Source organism: Phoca vitulina, unplaced genomic scaffold (assembly GCF_004348235.1).
Source record: "Phoca vitulina isolate PV1807 unplaced genomic scaffold, GSC_HSeal_1.0 scaffold7, whole genome shotgun sequence".
Lineage (NCBI taxonomy): Eukaryota > Metazoa > Chordata > Mammalia > Carnivora > Phocidae > Phoca > Phoca vitulina.
This window is the reverse complement of record NW_022589710.1, coordinates 24,303,320-24,324,056: the sequence shown is the minus strand read 5'-3', so window position 1 is coordinate 24,324,056 and position 20,737 is coordinate 24,303,320. Positions and strand designations below refer to the sequence as shown.

The following is a 20,737-nucleotide window of genomic DNA, read 5'->3' as shown; positions in this document are numbered from 1 at the left end:
GAGCCGCGCAGCGTCCGGCTTGAGTGGCCAGTTCTGGGGGCTGAGGGAGGGCAGGGGAGGGTGCAGGCGATGGTGCCGGCGCTGCGTTACCTGAGCGGTGCCTGCGGGCCGGCCCGCGGGGGTTTCCCCGGGGGCTTCTCTGCGGCGTGCCGGCCGGCGCAGGGGAGGCCCTGGCCGCTGTGCCAGGGTGGCCGTAGAGCCAGCACCCGGTGAGTAGCCGCTGGCCCGCTCTCGTCGCCTGTGCTACTACTGCTTCTCTCCGAGGTGCCTCTTGCTGGACCTCTGCCCTGCTCTACTTCCCTGTCCCGGGCGTGAGAGAAGGTCAGGATCCTGTGGAGCCTGGGCTCCAACCTCGGATCCCAGGAGTTACCTTGTAGGATTCATTCGTTGTGTTTGTGTGCGGGATGAAAAGAGTAAGGCAGTGTTGAGTAGAGAGGTCTAGAGCAGTTCTGGTTTTGAATACCACCCCTCCACTTCCTATTCAGTTCTTAGGTGGGTTACTTAAGCTCCTTAAAGGCTCAACTGTGAGTCGGATCCTAGTCTCTCCCGTACGTGGTCGTTTTAAGGCTTAAAAGGACCTACCACACTAAGCAATCAAATATACTGTTTATTTGCTGACATCTCTGGTGTTGCTTGGAAGACCTGAAACCGTTCTTAAATCAGTCGGTTCCTGGCAAGCATTGCATAGAGTTGCCCCTGTGAGAAGCAGCTCAGTTGCTAATCAAAGCGTGCACAAGTAAGTGTCCTGTGATTTGAAGTTCGGAGGTCACATTAGAAACCACCGTCTTTCTCTGCTCTGTGTGGAGGGAGTGGCTTATGCTAAGGCTTGAAAGCTGGAAAGCTCTTGGCTATTTCAAGAACTAGAAGGTGGACAAGATGAGTGTGACTGTTCTTAGTGGAACAGAGATGGTGTGGAATGACACTGGAGAGAGGCTACATCACAGCAGGGATTTTATTTTCTTTTAACCACATTGAATTTTATTCTAAGAGCATTGGGAGGCTTTTTAAGAAGAGGGAATGATTAAGTGTTGAGGTTTTTAAGAAGAGGGAGTGATTAAGTGTTGAGGTTTCAAAAGTTGAATGGCTGCTGTGTGTTACTGGTTTGGAGGGGCTTAGAGTGGGATAGGATTTGTGAGTCATAGTGGGGGTATATAGACAATTATTTGGGGATTGCTTTTCTTAAGAAAAGTAGGGCTAGTGAAGGTTTTGTTTATACTTTTTATTTTGAAATAATTATAGGTCCACAGGAAGTTGGAAAAAAAAAAAAACCCAAACCAGATTTTATGTATCCTTCAGCCAATTTACCCCAGTGATAGCATCTTACCTAACTATAGTACAATATCAAAACTAGGAAATTGACATTGTCACAATCCACAGACCTTGTTTAGATTTCATTAGTTTTTACATGCACTCATTTGTGTGTGTTTCTATGCAATTTAATCGTGTTAATTTGTGTAACTGCCACCACAAAATACAGAAATGTTTCATTACCACAAAGACATCTCATGTGTTACAATCCCTTTATATTCACATCCCATCTTTCCACCCTTCCTAACCCTTGGCAACCACTAATCTATTCTCTAGCTCTAAAATTTTGTCATTTTGAGAATGTTCTATAAGTGGAGTCACACAGTATATAACCTTTTAGATTGGCTTTTTTCACACAGCATGATGTCTTTTTTTTTTTTTTTAAGATTTTATTTATTTGACAGAGAGAGACACAGTGAGAGAGGGAACACAAGCAGGGGGAGTGGGAGAGGGAGAAGCAGGCTTCCCACCGAGCAGGGAGCCCGATGCGGGGCTTGATCCCAGGACCCTGGGATCATGACCTGAGCCGAAGGCAGATGCTTAACGACTGAGCCACCTAGGTGCCCCAGCATGATGTCTTTGAGCTTCATCCACGGTGTTGCCGATAATGAGAGTGGGTTCCTTTTAATTGTTGAGTAGCATTTCATGGTATGGATGTAATACAGTTTGACCATTCACCAGTTGAAGGATATCTGGACTATTTATAATTTTGGGCTATTATGAACAAAGCTGCTGTGAACATTTATGTACAGGTTTTGTGTATGAACATAGGTTTTTATTTTTCTGAGATAAATGCCCAAGAGTGTAGTTGCTAAGACATATTTAGTTAGTACATGCTTAATTTTTTTTCATTGTAAGCATGGTTTATATTTATTTTATTTATTTTTAAAGATTTTATTTATTTGAGAGAGAGAGAGTGTACGCACAAGCGGGGGAAGGGACAAGGGAGAAGCAGACTCTCTGCTGAGCAGGGAGCCCGATCTGGGGCTCGATCCCAGGACCCCAGGATCATGACCTGAGCTGAAGGCAGGTGCCTAACCAACTGAGCCACCATGTGCCCCTGTAGGCGTGTTTTTTAATGTAGGGCCATACAAGGAATATCCATTGAGAAATATTCGTATTGATTTATAAAACTACACCAGAGCTTCCCAAGAGAGTATAAAACATGAAGTCATGCACCTGGGATCCAGGTTCTGAATATTAGAATTTCCCTTACAGAAAAACTTGAGATGAGTGGAGTCCATATTTGGGACTCAAAAAGAGACCATTATATCCTTTAACATCTTCAACAATCCAAAGAATGGCCTGAGGAAGAGTGGGAGACCAATGATGTGACCCAAATTGGGTAAGATATAAGCCCAAAGATCTGTTTTTCCTATGTACGAGTGAGACTAGAACAAAGGAAGTTGCCACCATCAAGGCCTATAGCAATTATCTGACTGGAGTGGAGCGTGTTATACAGTGGCAAAGATTTATGTTTAGTTTTTTAAGAAACTGCTATACTCTTTTTCCAGGGTGGCTGTACTGTTTTACATTCCTACCAGGAGTGTGTGAGTGATCCAGTTCCCCCTCATTCTCACCAGCATTTGGTGTTATCATTTTTTAAAAATTTTAGCCATTCTAATAGGGGTGTAGAGATACCTCCTTGTAGTTTTAATTTGCATTTCCCTAATGACTAATGGTAGTGAATATCTTTTGATGTGCTTATTTGCCATCTATATATCTTTCCTCTTTGATGAACAAAATGTTTTGTTCGTATCTTTTGCCCATTTTCTAAATGGTTTATATGAGAGTTCTTTATTCTAGATATGAGTCCTTTGTCAGATATGTGGTTTGCAAGTATTTTCTCCCAGTCTGTTAGTTGTCTTCTTATCCTCTTAACAAGGTCTTTTGTAGAACAAAATTTTTGCTTTTGATGAAGTCCAATTTATCAAATTTTTTTATATGGATCATGCTTTTGGTGTCTTCTACTTCACTTAGCTCTAGATCCCAAAGGTTTTCTCCTTTGTTTTCTTCTAAAAGTTTTATGGTGAATATTTGATGATATAAAATGTTTATTGCAGATTTTTTAAAAATTAGAATACTGGGGGTGCCTGGCTGGCTCAGTTGGTAGAGCATGTGACTCTTAATCTCAGGGTCATGAGTTCAAGATCCACTTTGAGCATGGAGCCAGTTAAAATTAAAAAACAAGAACAACAAAAAACTAAAAAAATAATTTAAAAAATTAGAATACTGGTATTGTGGGGATGTTTTAAAGAGGCCTTTTAGAAATAACTTATTAAAATATTTACAGGTAATGTTTAGGATTTGCATGAAAATAATTTAATTCAGGAAGAGATGAAAATAGGTGGGGTGTAGAAAAAGCAAGATTGGCCATGTTCATATAAGACTAGATTTTTTCGCCATGAGGTAGGTGCTAAAGGTAGACTTTTCTTCTTCTCATTGCTGAATTAGATAGACTATACATGGCCTTCCTAATTTATTCTTTTAAAGATTTTATTAGAGAGACAGCCTGCGCGCACAAGCAGGGGGAGTAACAGAGGGGAAAGGAGAAAGAATCCTCAAGCAGGCTACCTACTGAGCACGGGGCTCAATCCCAGGACCCTGAGATCACGACCTGAGCCGAAACCAAAAGTCTGAGCCACCCAGGTGCCCCTGCCCTTGAATTTCAAACGAATAGATGGTAGAGAAGAGTGTGATGACTAACAGAGTAATCACAGATGCAGCCAGCCCCAACAGAGGGCTGTGGAGATTTAGAGATGGAGAGCAGTTTAGGCAACTAGTTACCCTGCCTGCAGGGTGTAGCTGTTTATACTACTGACCAGGCAGTGCCTCTAATTCTTAAAGGCTTTTTCTGTTAAGAAGCCAATAACATAAAGCCCAATAAATATTTGGTTTTCATGATTACAGATTAATAGTTTAACTGTTCACCGATGATGAAAATTATGCACACGGAGTTTTATGAGATCTACTGTAAACATGCATTACTTTAAAGGTGACTTTCTCTTAAAGTTCATTTGATGTAGTCATTATCGGTGGCGGAATTGTGGGCCTCGCCTCTGCCAGAGCACTCATCCTGCGACATCCAGCACTTTCCATTGGTGTTCTGGAAAAGGAGAAAGATTTAGGTATGTATAATGTCAATGTTGCTCTTTGGGCTTAACCTGAATACCTGCTCATTTCTTCAATCCTGCATCTTTCATGTTGAATGTTGATGTTAGTACCCTGGTTAGGTTTCTCCATAAAGCAGAGCCTCGGACTAGAACTTGAGCATAGGTGATTTATTTGAAAGGTTGTTTAGGAGGCAGGAGCGAGGGGGTGTGGAGAGTAAACCAGGAAGGAGGAAAAGCCACAGGAGGGTACTTTATCATGGTTGCTGTTGTGAGCTTGATTCCTCTGGGACCTCTGAGGAGCTACATCAACATTTCTAAGTATTGTGCTCATTTATTCATCAGCTAGTGTTTCTACTGGCTGATGATTACCCCTGGGATGTTGAGGCATAGTCTTCTCTCCCCTCACTCCTCCACTTGTTAGGAATGGGCATGCAGAATGCCCAGAGCTCTAGTGGGCCCTTGAAGTGGTTTGCTGGTGGTGAGAGGTGGGTTTGTGCACCAGAGTTGTAACTGAAATCAAAGATGGGCTGGGGGGATGTGGCATGGACACCAGGGATGGCTAGTAGAGGAAGTTACCGGTGCCCTGCCTGTAAGAACGAACTCAGACAGAATGTTCAATAATGTGGTCTCTAATGGCTTCAACTATGTCTGTTCCTCCACTTTTGTGGAGGTTTTGTATGCATTGTGTTTTTTTCTTACCCTCTTTCTCTTGTCCGGTAGCTGTTCACCAGACTGGACATAACAGTGGTGTCATACATAGTGGAATTTATTATAAACCTGAATCTCTGAAAGCTAAATTGTGTGTACAAGGTGCAGCCCTCATCTATGAGTATTGTAACCAAAAGGGAATTTCCTACAAACAATGTGGCAAGGTAAGGCATTTTGCTAGGGCCTTGACTTACTTATAACTAGCATTTTCTTAGTGATGTTTGATGTTGAGTTTAAAAAAAAACTGCTTTTCTTTCTTTATGTAATTTTCAAAATCTAATATTAGGAAATAACTAGAAAAGGTGGTACAACTCACTCCTTGTAATTTAAAAAATAACAGATTTATTGACATATAATTTATATACCATATAATTCATCCTTTTATTAAAGTGTTCAGTTCAATTTTTAGTATATTCATAAAATTGTGCAACTGTCACCACTGTCTAATTTTAGAACATATTCATCACCTAATAAAGAAACCCTCTGCCTATTAACAGTTATTCCCAATACCTCTCACTTCCTATTTCTACCTCTCCCCAGCTCTGACAACTGCTAATATACTTTCTCTCTCTCTGTGGATTTGCCTATTCCGGGCATTTCCTGTAAATAGAATCCTATAATATGTTGTCTTTTGTGACTGGCTTCTTAGCATAATATTCTCAAGGTTCATTCATCTTGTGGCATGAATCAGTACTTTATTCCTTTTTATAGTCCATTGTGTAGGAATACCACATTTTGTTTACCTCTTTATCAGTTGACAGACATCTGGGTTGTTTCCACGTTTGACTATTATGCATCATGCAGCTATGGATGTTTATGTGCAAGTTTTTGTGTAGGCTTATGTTTTCATTTCTCTCAGATAGATACCTAGGAGTGAAATTCCTGGGTCATTTGTTAACTCCAGTTTTAACATTTTGAGGAGCTGCCAAACTGTTTTTCAAAGTTCTGCACTATTTTAAATTGGTATCAGCAACTAATGAGGATTCCAGTATCTCTGCATCCTTGTCAACACCTGTTATTGTCTGTCTCTTATTTTAGCCATCCTAGTGGATGTGAAGTGGTAGGTCAATGTGGTTTTGATTTGCATTTCCCTAGTAATTAATGGTGTTGAGCATCTTTTCATAGCTTATTGACTACTCATTTGTCTTTGGAAAAATGTCTATTCAATTCTTTTGCCCATTTAAAAATTGGATTATTTGTCTCTATTCTTGAGTTGTATGTGTTCTTTATATATTCTGGGTATAGCCCCTTATCAGCTATATGATATTTACTAAAACACTACTAAAACATTAAAATATTTTTATGTATAAAATAAAATAGTAATACTAATATTTTAAATAATGCTAAATATTTTCTCCTATAAATTTTCTTTTTTACTTTCTTGATGATATATTTTGAAGCACAGAAGCTTTTAATTTTGATGAAGTCCAGTTATCTTTTTTTCTTTTGTTGCTTATAGTTTTAGTGTCGTATCTCAGAAATCATTGCCTAACCTGAAAAATTACTCATACATTTTTTTCTTCTAAGAGTTTTATTATAACCTTAGCTCTGACATTTAGATCTATGATTACAGCCTCCCCCCTCCCCCCAATGAGTTGCTTTAATTCCAGGTGGTACAGAATTGGGGTAGATCAAAGATTGATGAGTAGACTTTGGCAGGATTCTAGGCTGGGTTTGCTCTGACTCAGAGCTAAGGTAGAAATGGCTGAGTGAGAAGAACTAAAGAGAAGATGAGCCACTGTACAATACATTTTTTTTTTTTACAAAAATGTATTCCTAAATGTACAACAGGGTCCAAGAAGACACTTTATTCTAGCTGTAGGTGGCAACAGATATGACAGGTAATCTAGATATGTAAACAGGAATTTCGGAATTAAGGATCACCATTGCCTCAGGCACAAGGAGCAGCTTATGTTTTGCCAGATTTCTTAATTCCAACTATGGCCGGAAGATCCTTTCCTATAGCTTTCACTTTTAGCCCCTTGAGTGTCTTCTCTGTTTATTTCTGCTTAAATGCCTTATCTTCCTAGTTCATTTCCTTGGCCTGCTTCTTTGGCTATTTCAGGGACTTTCCACCTTCACTGGTCTACTGGTCTACTGTTTTTTCCCTAGACCCTGCCACCGGAAGCAGAGCCCCCCAACCCCACCCCCTGCACCTATACTTCCAGTATATGATCAGTTTTAAATTGATTTTGGTATATAGTGTGAGGAAGGGGCTCAACTTCATTCTTTTGCATGTGGCTATGCAGTTGTCTCAACACCATTTATTGAAAAAACTGTTCTTTCTATATTGTTTTGGCACCTTTATCAAAAGTTAGTTGAGGGTGTCTGGGTGGTGCAGTTGGTTAGGTGTCCGACTCTTGGTTTCAGTTCAGGAGGTGATCTCAGGTTGAGATCTCAGGCTCCGTGCTCAGTGAGGATTCTAGTTGAGTCTCCCTTTCCCTCTGCTCCTCCCTGCATGCTCTCTCTCTCTCTCAAATAAATAAATAAATCTTTTAAAAAAAGTTATTTGAGCATAAATGTAAGAGGGTATGTTTAGGATTCTTGATTGCATTCCATTGATGTATGTCTATCTCATGCCAATACCATAGTATCTTGATTACTATGGCTGTTTATTATATTTTGAAACCAGGAAGTGTGAGTCCTCCAACTTTGTCCTTTTTTCAGGATTATTTTGGCTATTCTGGGTCCCTTGCATTTCCATATGAATTTTAGGGTTGGTTAGTCAGTTTCTCAAAAAAAAAAAAAAAACAGGTGGAAGTTTGATAGAGATTATGTTGAATCTATAGATCAATTTGGGGAGTATTGCCATCTTAAAAATATTAAATCTTGCAAACCATGAACATGGGAATGTCTTCCCATTTTTTTAGATCTTCTTTCATTTCTTTCGACAGTTTTATATTTTTCAGTGTACAGGTCTTGCAATTTTTTGTTAAACTTATTCCTTGGTATTTTATTCTTTTTGATGCTTTTGTGAGGGGAATTTTTTTCTTAATTTCATTTTGGATTATTCATTGATAATGTATAGAATATGATTGATTTTTTATATATTCTTTTCTCTTGCACCCTTGCTAAATTCATTATAATAGTTTTTTGTGTGTGTGTGTGGATTCCTTAGGATTTTCTATATGCAGGATCATGTCATCTGCAAGTAAATAGTTGTACTTCTTTTTCAGTTTGGATGCCTTTTAAAGATTTTATTTATTTATTTGACAGAGAGAGACACAGCGAGAGAGGGAACACAAGCTAGAGGAGTGGGAGAGGGAGAAGCAGGCTTCCTGTTGAACAGGGAGCCCGATTCAGGGCTCAAACCCAGGACCCTGAGATCATGACCTGAGCCGAAGGCAGATGCTTAACGACTGAACCACCCAGGCGCCCCTTGGATGCCTTTTATATATTTTTTTCTTGCGTAATTTCCCCAGGTAGAATCACAAATACAGTGTTTTTGTTTTCGTTTTTTTTAAAGATTTTATTTATTTATTTGACAGACAGTGAGAGAGGAAACACAAGCAGGGGGATTGGGAGAGGGAGAAGCAGGCTTCCCGCTGAGCAGGAGCCCGATGCAGGGCTCGACGCGGGGCTCGATCCCAGGACCCTGGGATCATGACCTGAGCCAAAGGCAGACGCTTAACGACTGAGCCACCCAGGCGCCCCACAAATACAGTGTTGAATAGAAGTAGTGAAAATGGACATCCTTGTATTGTTGCTTATCTTAGGGAGAAAGCATTCAATTTTTCACTATTAAGTATGATGCTAGCTGTAGGTTTTTTATAGATGCCCTTTGTCAGATTGAGGAAGTTCCTTTCTATTGCTAGTTTGTTAAGGTTTTTTTTATTCCAAGATTTTTATTTTTTTATTTTTTTAAATTAATTATTTAATTTTTTGATGTAGTGTTCCATGATTCCTTGTTTACGTATAACACCCAGTGCTCCATGCAGTACGTGCCCTCTTTAATACCCATCACCAGGCTAACCCATCCCCCCACCCCCTCCCCTCTAGAACCCTCAGTTTGTTTCTCAGAGTCCATAGTCTCACATGGTACGTCTCCCCCTCTGATTTCCCCCCCTTCGTTTCTCCCTTCCTACTATCTTCTTTTTTTTTTTTTAACATATAATGTATGATTTGTTTCAGAGGTACAGGTCTGTGATTCATCAGTCTTACACAATTCACAGTGCTCACCATAGCACATACCCTCCCCAGTGTCTATCACCCAGCCACCCCATCCAAGATTTTTATTTTTAAGTAATCTCTACACCCAGCATGGGGCTTGAACCCACAACCCCATGATCAAGAGTCACATGTTCTACCAACTGAGCCATCCAGGCGCTCCCAAGTTTGTTACATGTTTTTTTATCACAAAAGGGTATTGGGTTTTCTCAAATGCCTTTTTTGCTTCTACTGAGGCAATCATGTTTTTATATTCTATTAATATGGTGTATTATAATAATTGACCTTTGGATGTTAAATTGATCTTGAATTCCTACAATAAATCCCACTTGGTTGCATCTTTTTTATATGTTCCTATACTTAGTTTACTAATATTGTGTTCAGGATTTTTGCATCAATATTCATATGGGATATTGGTCTGCAGTTTTATTTTCTTTTGTATCTGTGTTTGGTTTGGATATCAGGCTAATACTGGCCTCATAGATTTAGGTAAGAAGTATTCCCTCTTCTTCTGTTCTTTGAAAGAGTTTATGCAGAATTGTAGCTAATTTTTCTTTAAACAAATGGCAGCATTCATGTGTAAAGAAAGCTCTTGAGCCTGAGCTTTTCTTAGTGGGAAGTTTTAAAGTTACTAATCCAATCTCTTTACTTGTTATAGGCCTATTCAGATTTTCTTTTTCTTCTTGAGTCAGTTTCAGAAGTTTGTGTTTTTCTATGAGCTTTTCCATTTCATATAGATTATCTAATTTGTTGCTATACAGTTATTCATAATATTTCCTTGTAAGTCTTCTCCATGTAGTTTTTAAGAATAAAAGTTTCTTGTTGCTATTAAAGATGCTATGAAGACTTTTTAAAATAATGTGGAATAACGGTCCCAACATAGTGTTAAGTGAAAAAAGCAGGATATAAAATTGTATTTACACTTTTTATATTGAATTATAAGGGTTCTTTTATATATTCTGGATATTAGACATTATCAGCTATGTGATTTGTGAATATTTTCACCCATTCCTTGGGTTGTCTTTTCACTTTCTAGATAGTGTTCCTTGATTCCACTTCTATTTTTAAGGTTAATTATTTGCAGATTTAAATAACCTTTACACCTTGATTAAAAGTATTATCTCATGAAATTCTGGTGACTTCTTGCTATGAAATAGCAATTTGTGAATTCTAATGTGCCTGTGAATTCTAATGTACCTGTGAATATGCATCTGTGCTTTTCTTTGTCAGTAGCTGTTAAGAAACTACCTCAGACAGATAGTTTGCCCAGAAATAAATAGAAAAAGAATACTGAGTAAAGTTGATTAATTTACTGTTTTTTTTTTCCTGTGCAATAAAATGCATTAGTAGATAGTTTATAATATACTTTATTCCAGGAAATAAAATGGATAGTTTTCTGTTAGTGATATCCCATTATACTGAATACCACTGTCTTTTTGATATATTTTTTTTTTATATACTCTTATAGAAATAAAAAGGCTGTTCTGTTTTTTTGTTTGTTTGTTTTTTGTTTTTTATTCTTTTAATTGTAAAGACTGTGCCACCTGTGCTACTCTCCCCTTTGGAATTGAGGGAGTAATGATAACAGTTGCTGTGGCCAAGATTCATGGAGCAACTATGATGGCAGAAGTGGAAATTGAGGCTACATCTTACTTTGGGGGAAAATTTGTTTTAATGCAGTTTTCTTAAGACAACTTTTTTCAATGGAGGAGGAAATTGAGGTCATGAAGAAAGGGAGAAGTAGACAAAAATCAAACAAATTTGAATCATGTGATAATTTGTTATTTTTTTATTGACTTTATCTTTTATAGCTGATCATATGTTTAACTCTCCATATTCTTTATCTTGTTTTTGTTTTTGTTTTAAGCTTATAGTAGCCGTTGAACAAGAAGAAATTCCCAGACTTCAAGCCCTATATGAGAGAGGCCTGCAGAACGGTGTCCAGGGCCTGAGGCTAATCCAACAGGAGGATATAAAGAAGAAGGAGCCATATTGTAGGGTAAATGATTCACTAACCCCACATACATGCTCACAAGGACATTTTCATTTAGGGCTCAGCCCTGTAACATAGAGGCTGAGGGTGAAGTTACAGAAAGCAAGAATCCCTCTTCTGGGACAGTGAGGTGACAGCCACAAGAGGGCATTGCCACAAACTCTGAACACCTGATTTCTTCTTTCCCTGTGAGAAAATACCAAATCTGAAGAACATGAGCAAAGACAAGAGGAGGTCTGAGACCATATGGCACGTTGGGAAAACATTGAGTGGTGAGGTGTGGTTGATTCCCAGGGTGTGTAGGGAGAGATAACAGATGAGACTGGAAAGGCAGGATTAGGCTTGTGTAAAGGACTTAATATCCCTGCTAATAACTTTGAAGTTAGTAGGCATGAGGAGCCACTGAAAATTTTTGAGGAGGGTGGCTATGTTATCCATGAGTGTAAAGGGTAGGTTGTAGAATATCTTGCTTAGAACATGCTATGGGGAGAACAGATCTTTTATTTATGAAAGAGACATGAATAATAATTTAATACTTACTCTGCATATTGACTTTCTTTGATAGTCTTTCAGAGGCTATCAGTCCTACCCCCAGTTCCACTAACTAGTCCAATGAATGGCTATATCTCCTGTTCCTCACCACCATTATTTTTTGGGGGAAGAGGCAGAGGTATGTGCTAACATACCAGTTTCAGAAATTCAATATAAGCAAAATATCATGTAGAGTCACCACAATATAATGGCTTAATGACTGTCTAAACTTCTTTCTTTCTTTTTTTTTTTTTTTTTTAGAGAGGTAGGGGAGGAGGGGGAGGGAGAGAGAGAATCTTAAGCAGGTTCCACGCCCAGTATGGAGCCCGATGTGGGGCTTCATCTCACGACCCTGAGATCATGACCTGAGCTGAAACCAAGAGTTGGACACTTAACTGACTGAGCCACCCAGGTGCCCCTCCCCCCATTTTATTGACAATATGCAATAGCTGGACTCCAGGTACCTATCCTAGAGAATGTGACTTTGAACTCACCGCCAGGCAATGCTTATCAAAAGCTTGGTTTAATGGAAATAAAAATACTATTTATGAATGATATTCTGGAGGATATGTAGACCATTTATTCCTATACATCTATACCACCCAAGTGGCATACCTGCATTGCAGTGTTTTTCTCTCCCCATCCTACTCTTTGACCCCAAATTACTCCCTTTGAATTATTCTTTGGTTTTATGGCATCAGCCTATGGAGAAGGTCATTTTGACACTGGATGAGGATGAGGTTAGGATGAGGTTGAAAAGATAGGTTGTTCACTGTGCTACACAACATCTGTCTTTGAGAACCTTCAGGAGAAATTTTTCTCAGACCTCAGTTCTCAGAATAATTATGTTCTTTCTGAGCACAGTTGACTTGTTTTTATCTTATGAACACAGAATCATTTAATTGTTGTGTTGTTGTGTTTACCGTGGCTGCAAGGAAGCTCAGAGACACACTTGTGCCCCATTCCTACCAGATATCTAGGTCTTAAGCATATATTTTTATTTTTATGTATTAATTTCCCTCTTCATTTCATTGTATCTTTCCACTCTCATCTTCTATCTGCCTTGATTTTTTGGACTTTTTTTAATTGAATCTAACATACAACAAGAATCATAAATGTATAGCTTGATGAATTTTCATAAAGTGTGACCAGTACCTGGATCAACAGCAGAATGTTACCAGCCTCCCAATATTTCTCCTCAAGCCCCTTCCTATCACTACCTTTCCCTTAAGGGTAATCACTATCCTGACTTCTTACATCATATGTTTTTGAATTGTATTTAAGTGGAATCATATAGTAGGTGCTCATTTTGTGTCTGAACTTATTTTATTCGGTATTATTTATGAAATTCATCCATATGTTGCATATAGTTGTAGTTTCATTGCCGTATAACTGTATGAAGGTAGAGGTCAAGGTACATTTTTTTTCCAATCTGGATGCCCAGTTGACTCAGCACCATTTATCAAAAAGACCATTATTTCCCCACTGCACTGCACTGTTACCTTTGTGATACCAGGTGACCGTATGTATGGATTCTATGTCTGGACTCTATTCTGTTCCATTGTCTCTTCTTTTACCACTACCATAATGTCTTAATTATCATAGCTATTTATTTATTTATTTATTTTTAAATTTTTTTTTTTTTTAAGATTTTATTTATTTATTTGACAGAGTGACAGTGAGAGAGAGAGCACAAGCAGGGGGAGTGGGAGAGGGAGAAGCAGGCTTCCCGCTGAGCAGGGAGCCCGATGCGGGGCTCGATCCCAGGACCCTGGGACCATGACCTGAGCCGAAGGCAGATGCTTAACGACTGAGCCACCCAGGCGCCCCTATCATAGCTTTTTAGTAGGTTTAAATATCTGGTCAGGAAATTCCTTTAACTTTGTTCTTCTTCAGCATTATCTTGGCTGTTCTTAGGGATCTTTGTATTTCTGTATATATTTTAGAATTATTTTGCTAAACCCCACAAGGTAACCTTTTGTGATTTTGATTGAGTTTGCATTAAATTTATAGGTCCATTAGAGACAATTTGTATCTTCACAATATTGCATCTTCCAATCCATGAACACAGTAGATCCATCCATTTATCTGTATCTTCTTTATTTTATTTTATTTTTTTTTTAAAGATTTTATTTATTTATTTGAGAGAGAGAGAATGAGAGACAGAGAGCATGAGAGGGAGGAGGGTCAGAGGGAGAAGCAGACTCCCTGCCGAGCAGGGAGCCCGATGCGGGACTCGATCCCAAGACTCCAGGATCATGACCTGAGCCGAAGGCAGTCGCTAACCAACTGAGCCACCCAGGCGCCCTGTATCTTCTTTAATTCATTGCAAAAATGTGTTATAATTTTTAGTGTAGAGGTCTTTCATATCTCTTAGATTCATTTCTAGGTATTTGATGGTTTTTGATACTCTCATAAATAGTATTGTTACTTAAAGTTCATTTTCTCCTTGTATGTTGCAAATATATGGAAATATAATTGATTTTTGACCTTTCATCCATCTTGGATGTTAAATTCACATATTGATTCTAATAGTTTGTCTATAATTTTGGGGGGATTTTCTATGTAGTTGTGTTGTCTGCAAATAATAACTTTTATTTTTTCTTTTCCAATTAATATACTTAGCTGGCTCAATGTTTAGTGCTGGTATATATTGTGTTGTGTTCCTTGTTTGTTTTTAGAAGCTGCTTCAAATCCTTTCTGCCAAAAAGACAAAGTAGAAATAGATTTTTCCCCCTGAAGTTATCTTTAGTTATACAGTAAAGTTGGATCAAAATATATGATTTTCTTTTTCTTTTTCTCTTTTTTTTTAGGATTTTTGTTTATTTAAGAGCACAGGCGGGCGGAGGGGCAGAGGGTGAGGGAGAGGGTGAGAGGCAGACTTCCTGCTAAGCATAGAGCCTGATGCAGGGCTCGACATGGGGATCGATTCGGGGATTGATCCAAGGAACCTGAGATCATGACCTGAACCAAAGTCAGATGCTTAAGCGACTGAACCACCCAGGCACCCCAAAATATGTTTTCTTTTTTTTTTTTTTAAGATTTTATTTATTTGAGAGACAGAGGCAGATAGTGACAGAGATAGCTAGAGAGAGCATAAGTGGGGAGGAGAAGGAGAAGCAGGCTCCCGCTGAGCAGGGAGCCTGATGTGGGGGCTCGATCCCAGGACCCTGGGATTATAACCTGAGCTGAAGGCAGACGCTTAACCGACTGAGCCACCCAGGCGCCCCTAGGTTTTCCTAATTAATATAAAGTTACTAAGAGGCTGATAATACCTAAGATTCCAAATAATGTTGAATGAGTTCTTCCTCCAGAGGTCATAGCATCTTCAGCTCCAGCATATCCCACCTTTCCTTTCCTTGGGTCTCAAAATAATCACAGTGTTTTGCTTGTGGGATACCTAGACCTTCTATTCCCTATTCCTTTCTCCAGGTATTTCTTGTCTCTCTGAGATGGTGAATGAATGACTGATTTTTTCTTTAAAACAAGACACATTCATTGAATATCTTATTTTGGCTGTCTGTTTCTTTCAGGCTTTGGCCAAATGCTACATGGTCAAAGCCAGGGTTGGCAATACGGTCTCTGGGCCAAATCCAGCCTGCCACCTGTTTTTTATGGCCTGTGAACTAAGAATAGTTTTTATATTTTTAAATGGTTGAAGAAAATTAAAAGAATCATATTTTGTGACACATGAAAATTATATGAAATTGAAATTTCAGTGTCCAAAAATATTTGTAGGAATACATGTATTTTTTGTATTGTCTATGGCTGCTTTTGTACCAAACAGCCAAACTGAGTAGTTGCAGCAGAGATCATAGGTCCCATGTAAAGAAAAATATTTAGTGGCTGGCTCTTTACGGAAAAGATTGCCAACCCCTGGTCTAAATAGTAGGGAGCCACTGAAGGATTTGAGCAGAAGAATGGCATGTAAAATGTGCCAATTTAGGAGAGTTAATCAAGTTTCTGGTACATAGGATGGAATTGAACTGGACATGGGAAAGAGGGGAGCCTTGAATTAGAGGCCAGAGCCAGCTGGAACAACAATCATGGTCTGTGGTGAAACTTTGTGAGGGGATTTAGAGAGAGGAAGAAATGGAAAGAGGAGCCCATGCTTTATATCATGCTTGACTGTTAAAAAAAAAAACAAAGCAGCTTTTCACACAGCATAAGGTTGAGTCTGGATAGTGTTCTGTGTACCTCACCATGTGATCTTCACAGGTCTCAGAATGAGTAGATGAGCTATGTGTACACAGATAGTCAAATTATATGTCTACCTGTATTTTTTGTGTCTTATAAATGAGGAAAGCGATTCAGTTACTTTCCCAAGGTCACACAGCTCCTAAGAGTCCCTGCCCCCAGATCTGATTCAGAACTGGTATTTTTTCTGTTCAGTTCAGCCAACATTTTCTTCTTTACTATGTGCCAAACACTGTGTTAGGTACTACAGATATGAAGATGAGTAAGATATGGTGATCAGCCTAAAGAAAGGTATAGTGTAACAGAAGATGTAACTTCTGCTTGAAAAGTATTTTGATAGAGTTGATAAACTGTCTTGTATATATCTTTGATAGAGCTGATACATTGTATCAATGTAAGGGAAAGCTTTTAGCTTAGTCTAGGCGTTTAGGAAAGCCTTCTTGAGGTGAACCTTCACTTGAAAGATGAGTAAGGAGTGTAACTTATAAAGGAAATACAACCTGCTTTTCTCTGAGGCCTTTGCAGAGCTGACCTACTTTATATAATGCCACATTAGCATTATCTGACACTTTATGTAATGCCACATTATAATTATCTATGCCTAGATGTATTTAGTGGTAGCAATGTGTAGTGGAAAATGTCTGGTTATTTCATAAAGGTCTCTGAGTGAACCCTTCCTGGTCTTAACCCTACTGCTATTACCAGGAGTAGGGGCAAAATTTCTATAGTATGTGTTCGTTTCTGTTTTCTCAAGCCTCTCCAGAAAGAAAAAGTTTATCAGGGCAGCTCTAAAGGGCTTTTTGGACCAGATGTCTTTAAGGAGCAGATTAAATAGCCCCAAGGGAAGCATCTTGGAAATTTTCATAAACTTTGTCTTTGGAGGATAGCTCTCGACAGTTCTCTCTCTGGGCAGATCCTGACTGTGCACTCTGACATTAGCTTTCATGAACTTTTTGCCTTTTCTTTAACACTGTTGGTCAACCACACGTTCATCTGTTCCTCTCTCCTCCTGACTGACTTCCAACTCCCAGCCTCTTGTGTCCTGCTTGCCTAGTTCTTTTCCAGCCACCTGACCTGCAGTAGCCTCAGATTTCAAGCTCTGACCTGCTCACCTGTTCAGTGCATGCCCAGCCTCCTGGCTTACAGCCCGCCTGTCTACCAGCCCCATCCTGGGCCCCGGGCGTTGAATTGCTTAGCCACAGTGACTCACTCCACCTTCCCCCAACCTATACGTATAGTGGGGCACACCAGCATCTCATGAGGAGGAACAAAACCAAGACTAGAAGGAGAAGGAAAGAAGGGAGACCTTTAAGGGAAGGCCTAGAGTGGAGAGAGATCTAGTGTGTTTAAAGACAGCCCTCAGAAGTGCATTCATTCAGGAGAAGTTTGAGTGCCTTCTGTGTGTCAGGCATTGTGCTGGGTAATAGGAAAAATAAGATGAATAAGGAAGATCCTGGGATTCCAAAAAACTATTGATACGAAGCACTTTTATAGCCTGTTTTTATCCCTCTTTTATTTGCCATGTAGTTTTATGTGAGGTGAGAAGTTTTTGTGACTAAGCTCTTGGTATTATCCTGTTAGTTTCCAAGGTTATTGTACCCCAAATACTATTTATAGTTTGAAGTTGAATTATGACCATTGACTTATGAATTTGGAGGTGGTCAGGCAATACAAGATCGAATGTAAAAATCTTAAATGTGTATCTACTACATCAAGACAGAAGGAATGATTTCTGTGTTTGGCAAATGATCTCATATTCTGGAAGCAAGAATCAAGTTTATCAAATGTTGCTTTCAATTTGTGACAAGAGACTATTGCGTGTTTTGTGAGCTTTTACCCCTAGTGTGATCTGGCCATCTGGAATTAGTGATCAGGGATGGGTGGCAAAGTCAAAAGCTTTTAGAAGTTAAGCAGGTAAATGTATTGGAGTAGGGGTGGGGCTGACTACAAGAATGAGATATTTAAAATAATACTATCAGATATTATTGTAAAACTGCAACAATACCAGTTCCATGCTGGTCAGACGAGAGGATGGCAGCATTTACCAGTTACACACAGCTTCTGGGCATTAGTTGTCCTGGGGACCCAGGCTACCACCCTCTTAGGGAAAACTGATTAGGAGAACTGATATACTCATATACATAGTAAGGGAACAGAAAATGATGCTGTTTCCAAGGATTCACCAAAATCTAGTCAATACTTGGCATGTGATATTCTATTCTTAAGAATTAGAAAAGCCAACGCACATTCAACATTTATTCCAAAAAATTAAATAAGTGTGATTATAGATCATTCATCTGTGGAGTTTGAGCATGTCTTGAGTGGCAAAACAAAAACAAAAAAACCCACAAAACAACAACAGCAACACAACAACAACAAAAAACTCAGGCTATTAATTTCTGTATTACCTGAAGAGAAAGTTGGAGTTAACCACATAAAATCTCCATTCAATATTTGTAGTCCTGAAGCAAATCAAATCAACACTCTGCAAACATTGTAAATAGCTAGAACAACTCTGAGTCCTCACTGAGTGTGCATGACATATGATACACTACTGGGAAAATCTCAGTGGAGTTTATTTAAAACAATCATTTGGGGCACGAGGGTGGTTCAGTCATTAAGTGTCTGCCTTCGGCTCAGGTCATGATCCCAGGGTCCTGGGATCGAGCCCTGCATTGGGCTCCCTGCTCAGTGGGAAGCCTGCTTCTCCCTCTCCCACTCCCCCTGCTTCTGTTCCTTCTCTTGCTGTGTCTCTTTCTGTCAAATAAATAAATAAAATCTTAAAAAAAAATAAAAACAATCATTTGGTGATATAGAATTTGACTCAGAATCAGATTTGAATCAGAATCAGGTATGGTGAGGGATGAATAAAACTGAAAAACTCATTGTAGCAGCCAGAAGAACCCAGCAAAATTAACTCCCCTACAGAGGAGAATTATTTCCTGAGTACAAGAGATTTTCTTATTTAGCTAGTATTATTTCTTTTATTTGTTAGACATATTATTCAACATCAGATTTAGGCATTGAATTTTTGCCAAGAAATGATAATGTATGAAATCCATCAAAATTAACAGTAAAAAAATTCAGCCCCAAATAAAATTTATTGAACAACCTATCCTCGATTATTTTTAGTTGTATGATCTTGACTGTTTCATAATCCTATCCCAGGGTCTAATGGCTATTGATTGCCCATACACCGGCATTGTGGACTATCGGCAGGTGGCTTTGTCATTTGCCCAGGATTTCCAAGAAGCAGGTGGCTTTGTCTTGACCAATTTTGAAGTAAAAGATATTGAAATGGCTAAAGAAAGTCCGTCAGGAAGTAAAGATGGTAAGCCATCCTTGTCTTTTCTTTTGAATACTTGTATTGACTTCTTTTTTTGTTTTTTGTTTTAGATTTTATTTATTTATTTGACAGAGAGAGAGAGAACACAAGCAGAGGGTGCTGGAGGCAGAGGGAGAGGGAGAAGCAGGCTCCCCGTGGAGCAAGGAACCCAATGCGGGGCTCGATCCCAGGGCCCTGGGATCTGACCTGAGCCCAAAGCAGACACTCAACTGACTGAGCCACCTAGGCAGCCCACTGTATTGACTTCTGAACCAACTATTTTTGGCTGGGGTGGTACTGGCAGGAGGGCCACCAGGAGCTAGGCTAAAGTAGGGTGCAGAGCTGGATGCAGGTGCAAAAGGGATGAATGTGAGATTGGATATGGGAGAACTGGGGCTTCTGGTGAGTCTTGAGCTGATAGAACTTGGCACTGATTGGACACTACTGACTGGTGCTAAAACCTGACCTGCTAAGACTGTTAATGAAACACTAGCCTCCAGACACTTACTTATTTTGTAGATATATAGTCAGAATCCCTTGGGGATGCTTATTAAAAATGCAGATTTCAGGGCGCCTGGCTGGCTTAGAAGAGCATGTGACTCTTGATCTCGGGGTTGTGGGTTTGAGCCCCATGTGGGGTGTAGAGATTACTTAAAAATAAAATCTTTAAAAAATATGCAGATTTTAGCATCACCCAGTCTTAATGAATCAGACTGTCAGGAGACAGGGTATGACTCAGCCATTTTGAACTCTCCCTGCACCCCACCATTGTAGACTACTTAGAGTTTGTTTTGTTTTGCTTCGTTTTGCGGATAATTTTTTTTTTTTTAAACCAAATGAATTGGTTTGTAACCTTGAATTTTTTTGGCATTTTTGCTATTGGGAAATTTGAAGGAGAAAAAGTATAGTGTTCATTTCTTCCTTAACTGGTTTTTATTTTTTTTTATTTATTTTAAGATTTTATTTATTTATTTGACAGAGAGAGACACAGCGAGAGAGGGAACACAAGCAGGGGGAGTGGGAGAGGGAGAAGCAGGCTTCCCACCGAGCAGGGAGCCTGATGTGGGGCTCGATCCCAGGACCCTGGGATCATGGCCTGAGCCGAAGGCAGACGCTTAACGACTGAGCCACCCAGGTGCCCCCCTTCACTGGTTTTTAAGGAGATTTGGGCCATTTGAATCACTCTCCCAGTGTCCTTCTAAATACTAATATGATGAGCAAAATTGTTAAGTAATTAAGATTGGTATAGGTAGGTAGCATAAAATCAAATTTATGATCCAAGCGGATCATATTCTTTACCTGATGTACATATGCTTTTTAAGACTTTTTTTTTTTTTTTTTTTAAAGATTTTTTTATTTATTTATTTGAGAGAGAGAGAATGAGAGGGAGAGAGC

The 20,737-nt window shown here is 39.2% G+C and overlaps 1 protein-coding gene across 1 annotated transcript in view; it reads left to right on the top strand.

Annotated features, from left to right (window-relative positions):
- Positions 1-10: 10 nt before the first annotated feature.
- The window catches only part of L2HGDH (L-2-hydroxyglutarate dehydrogenase), a 43,348-nt gene continuing 22,621 nt past the window's right edge, over positions 11-20,737 (top strand). Inside the window, exons 1-5 of the mRNA XM_032405049.1 lie at positions 11-209; positions 4,321-4,436; positions 5,142-5,293; positions 11,164-11,295; positions 19,186-19,348. Of these exons, the coding sequence (XP_032260940.1) occupies positions 70-209; positions 4,321-4,436; positions 5,142-5,293; positions 11,164-11,295; positions 19,186-19,348 (703 nt within the window). The 5' untranslated portion in view covers positions 11-69. The remainder of the gene's footprint in view (positions 210-4,320; positions 4,437-5,141; positions 5,294-11,163; positions 11,296-19,185; positions 19,349-20,737) is intronic.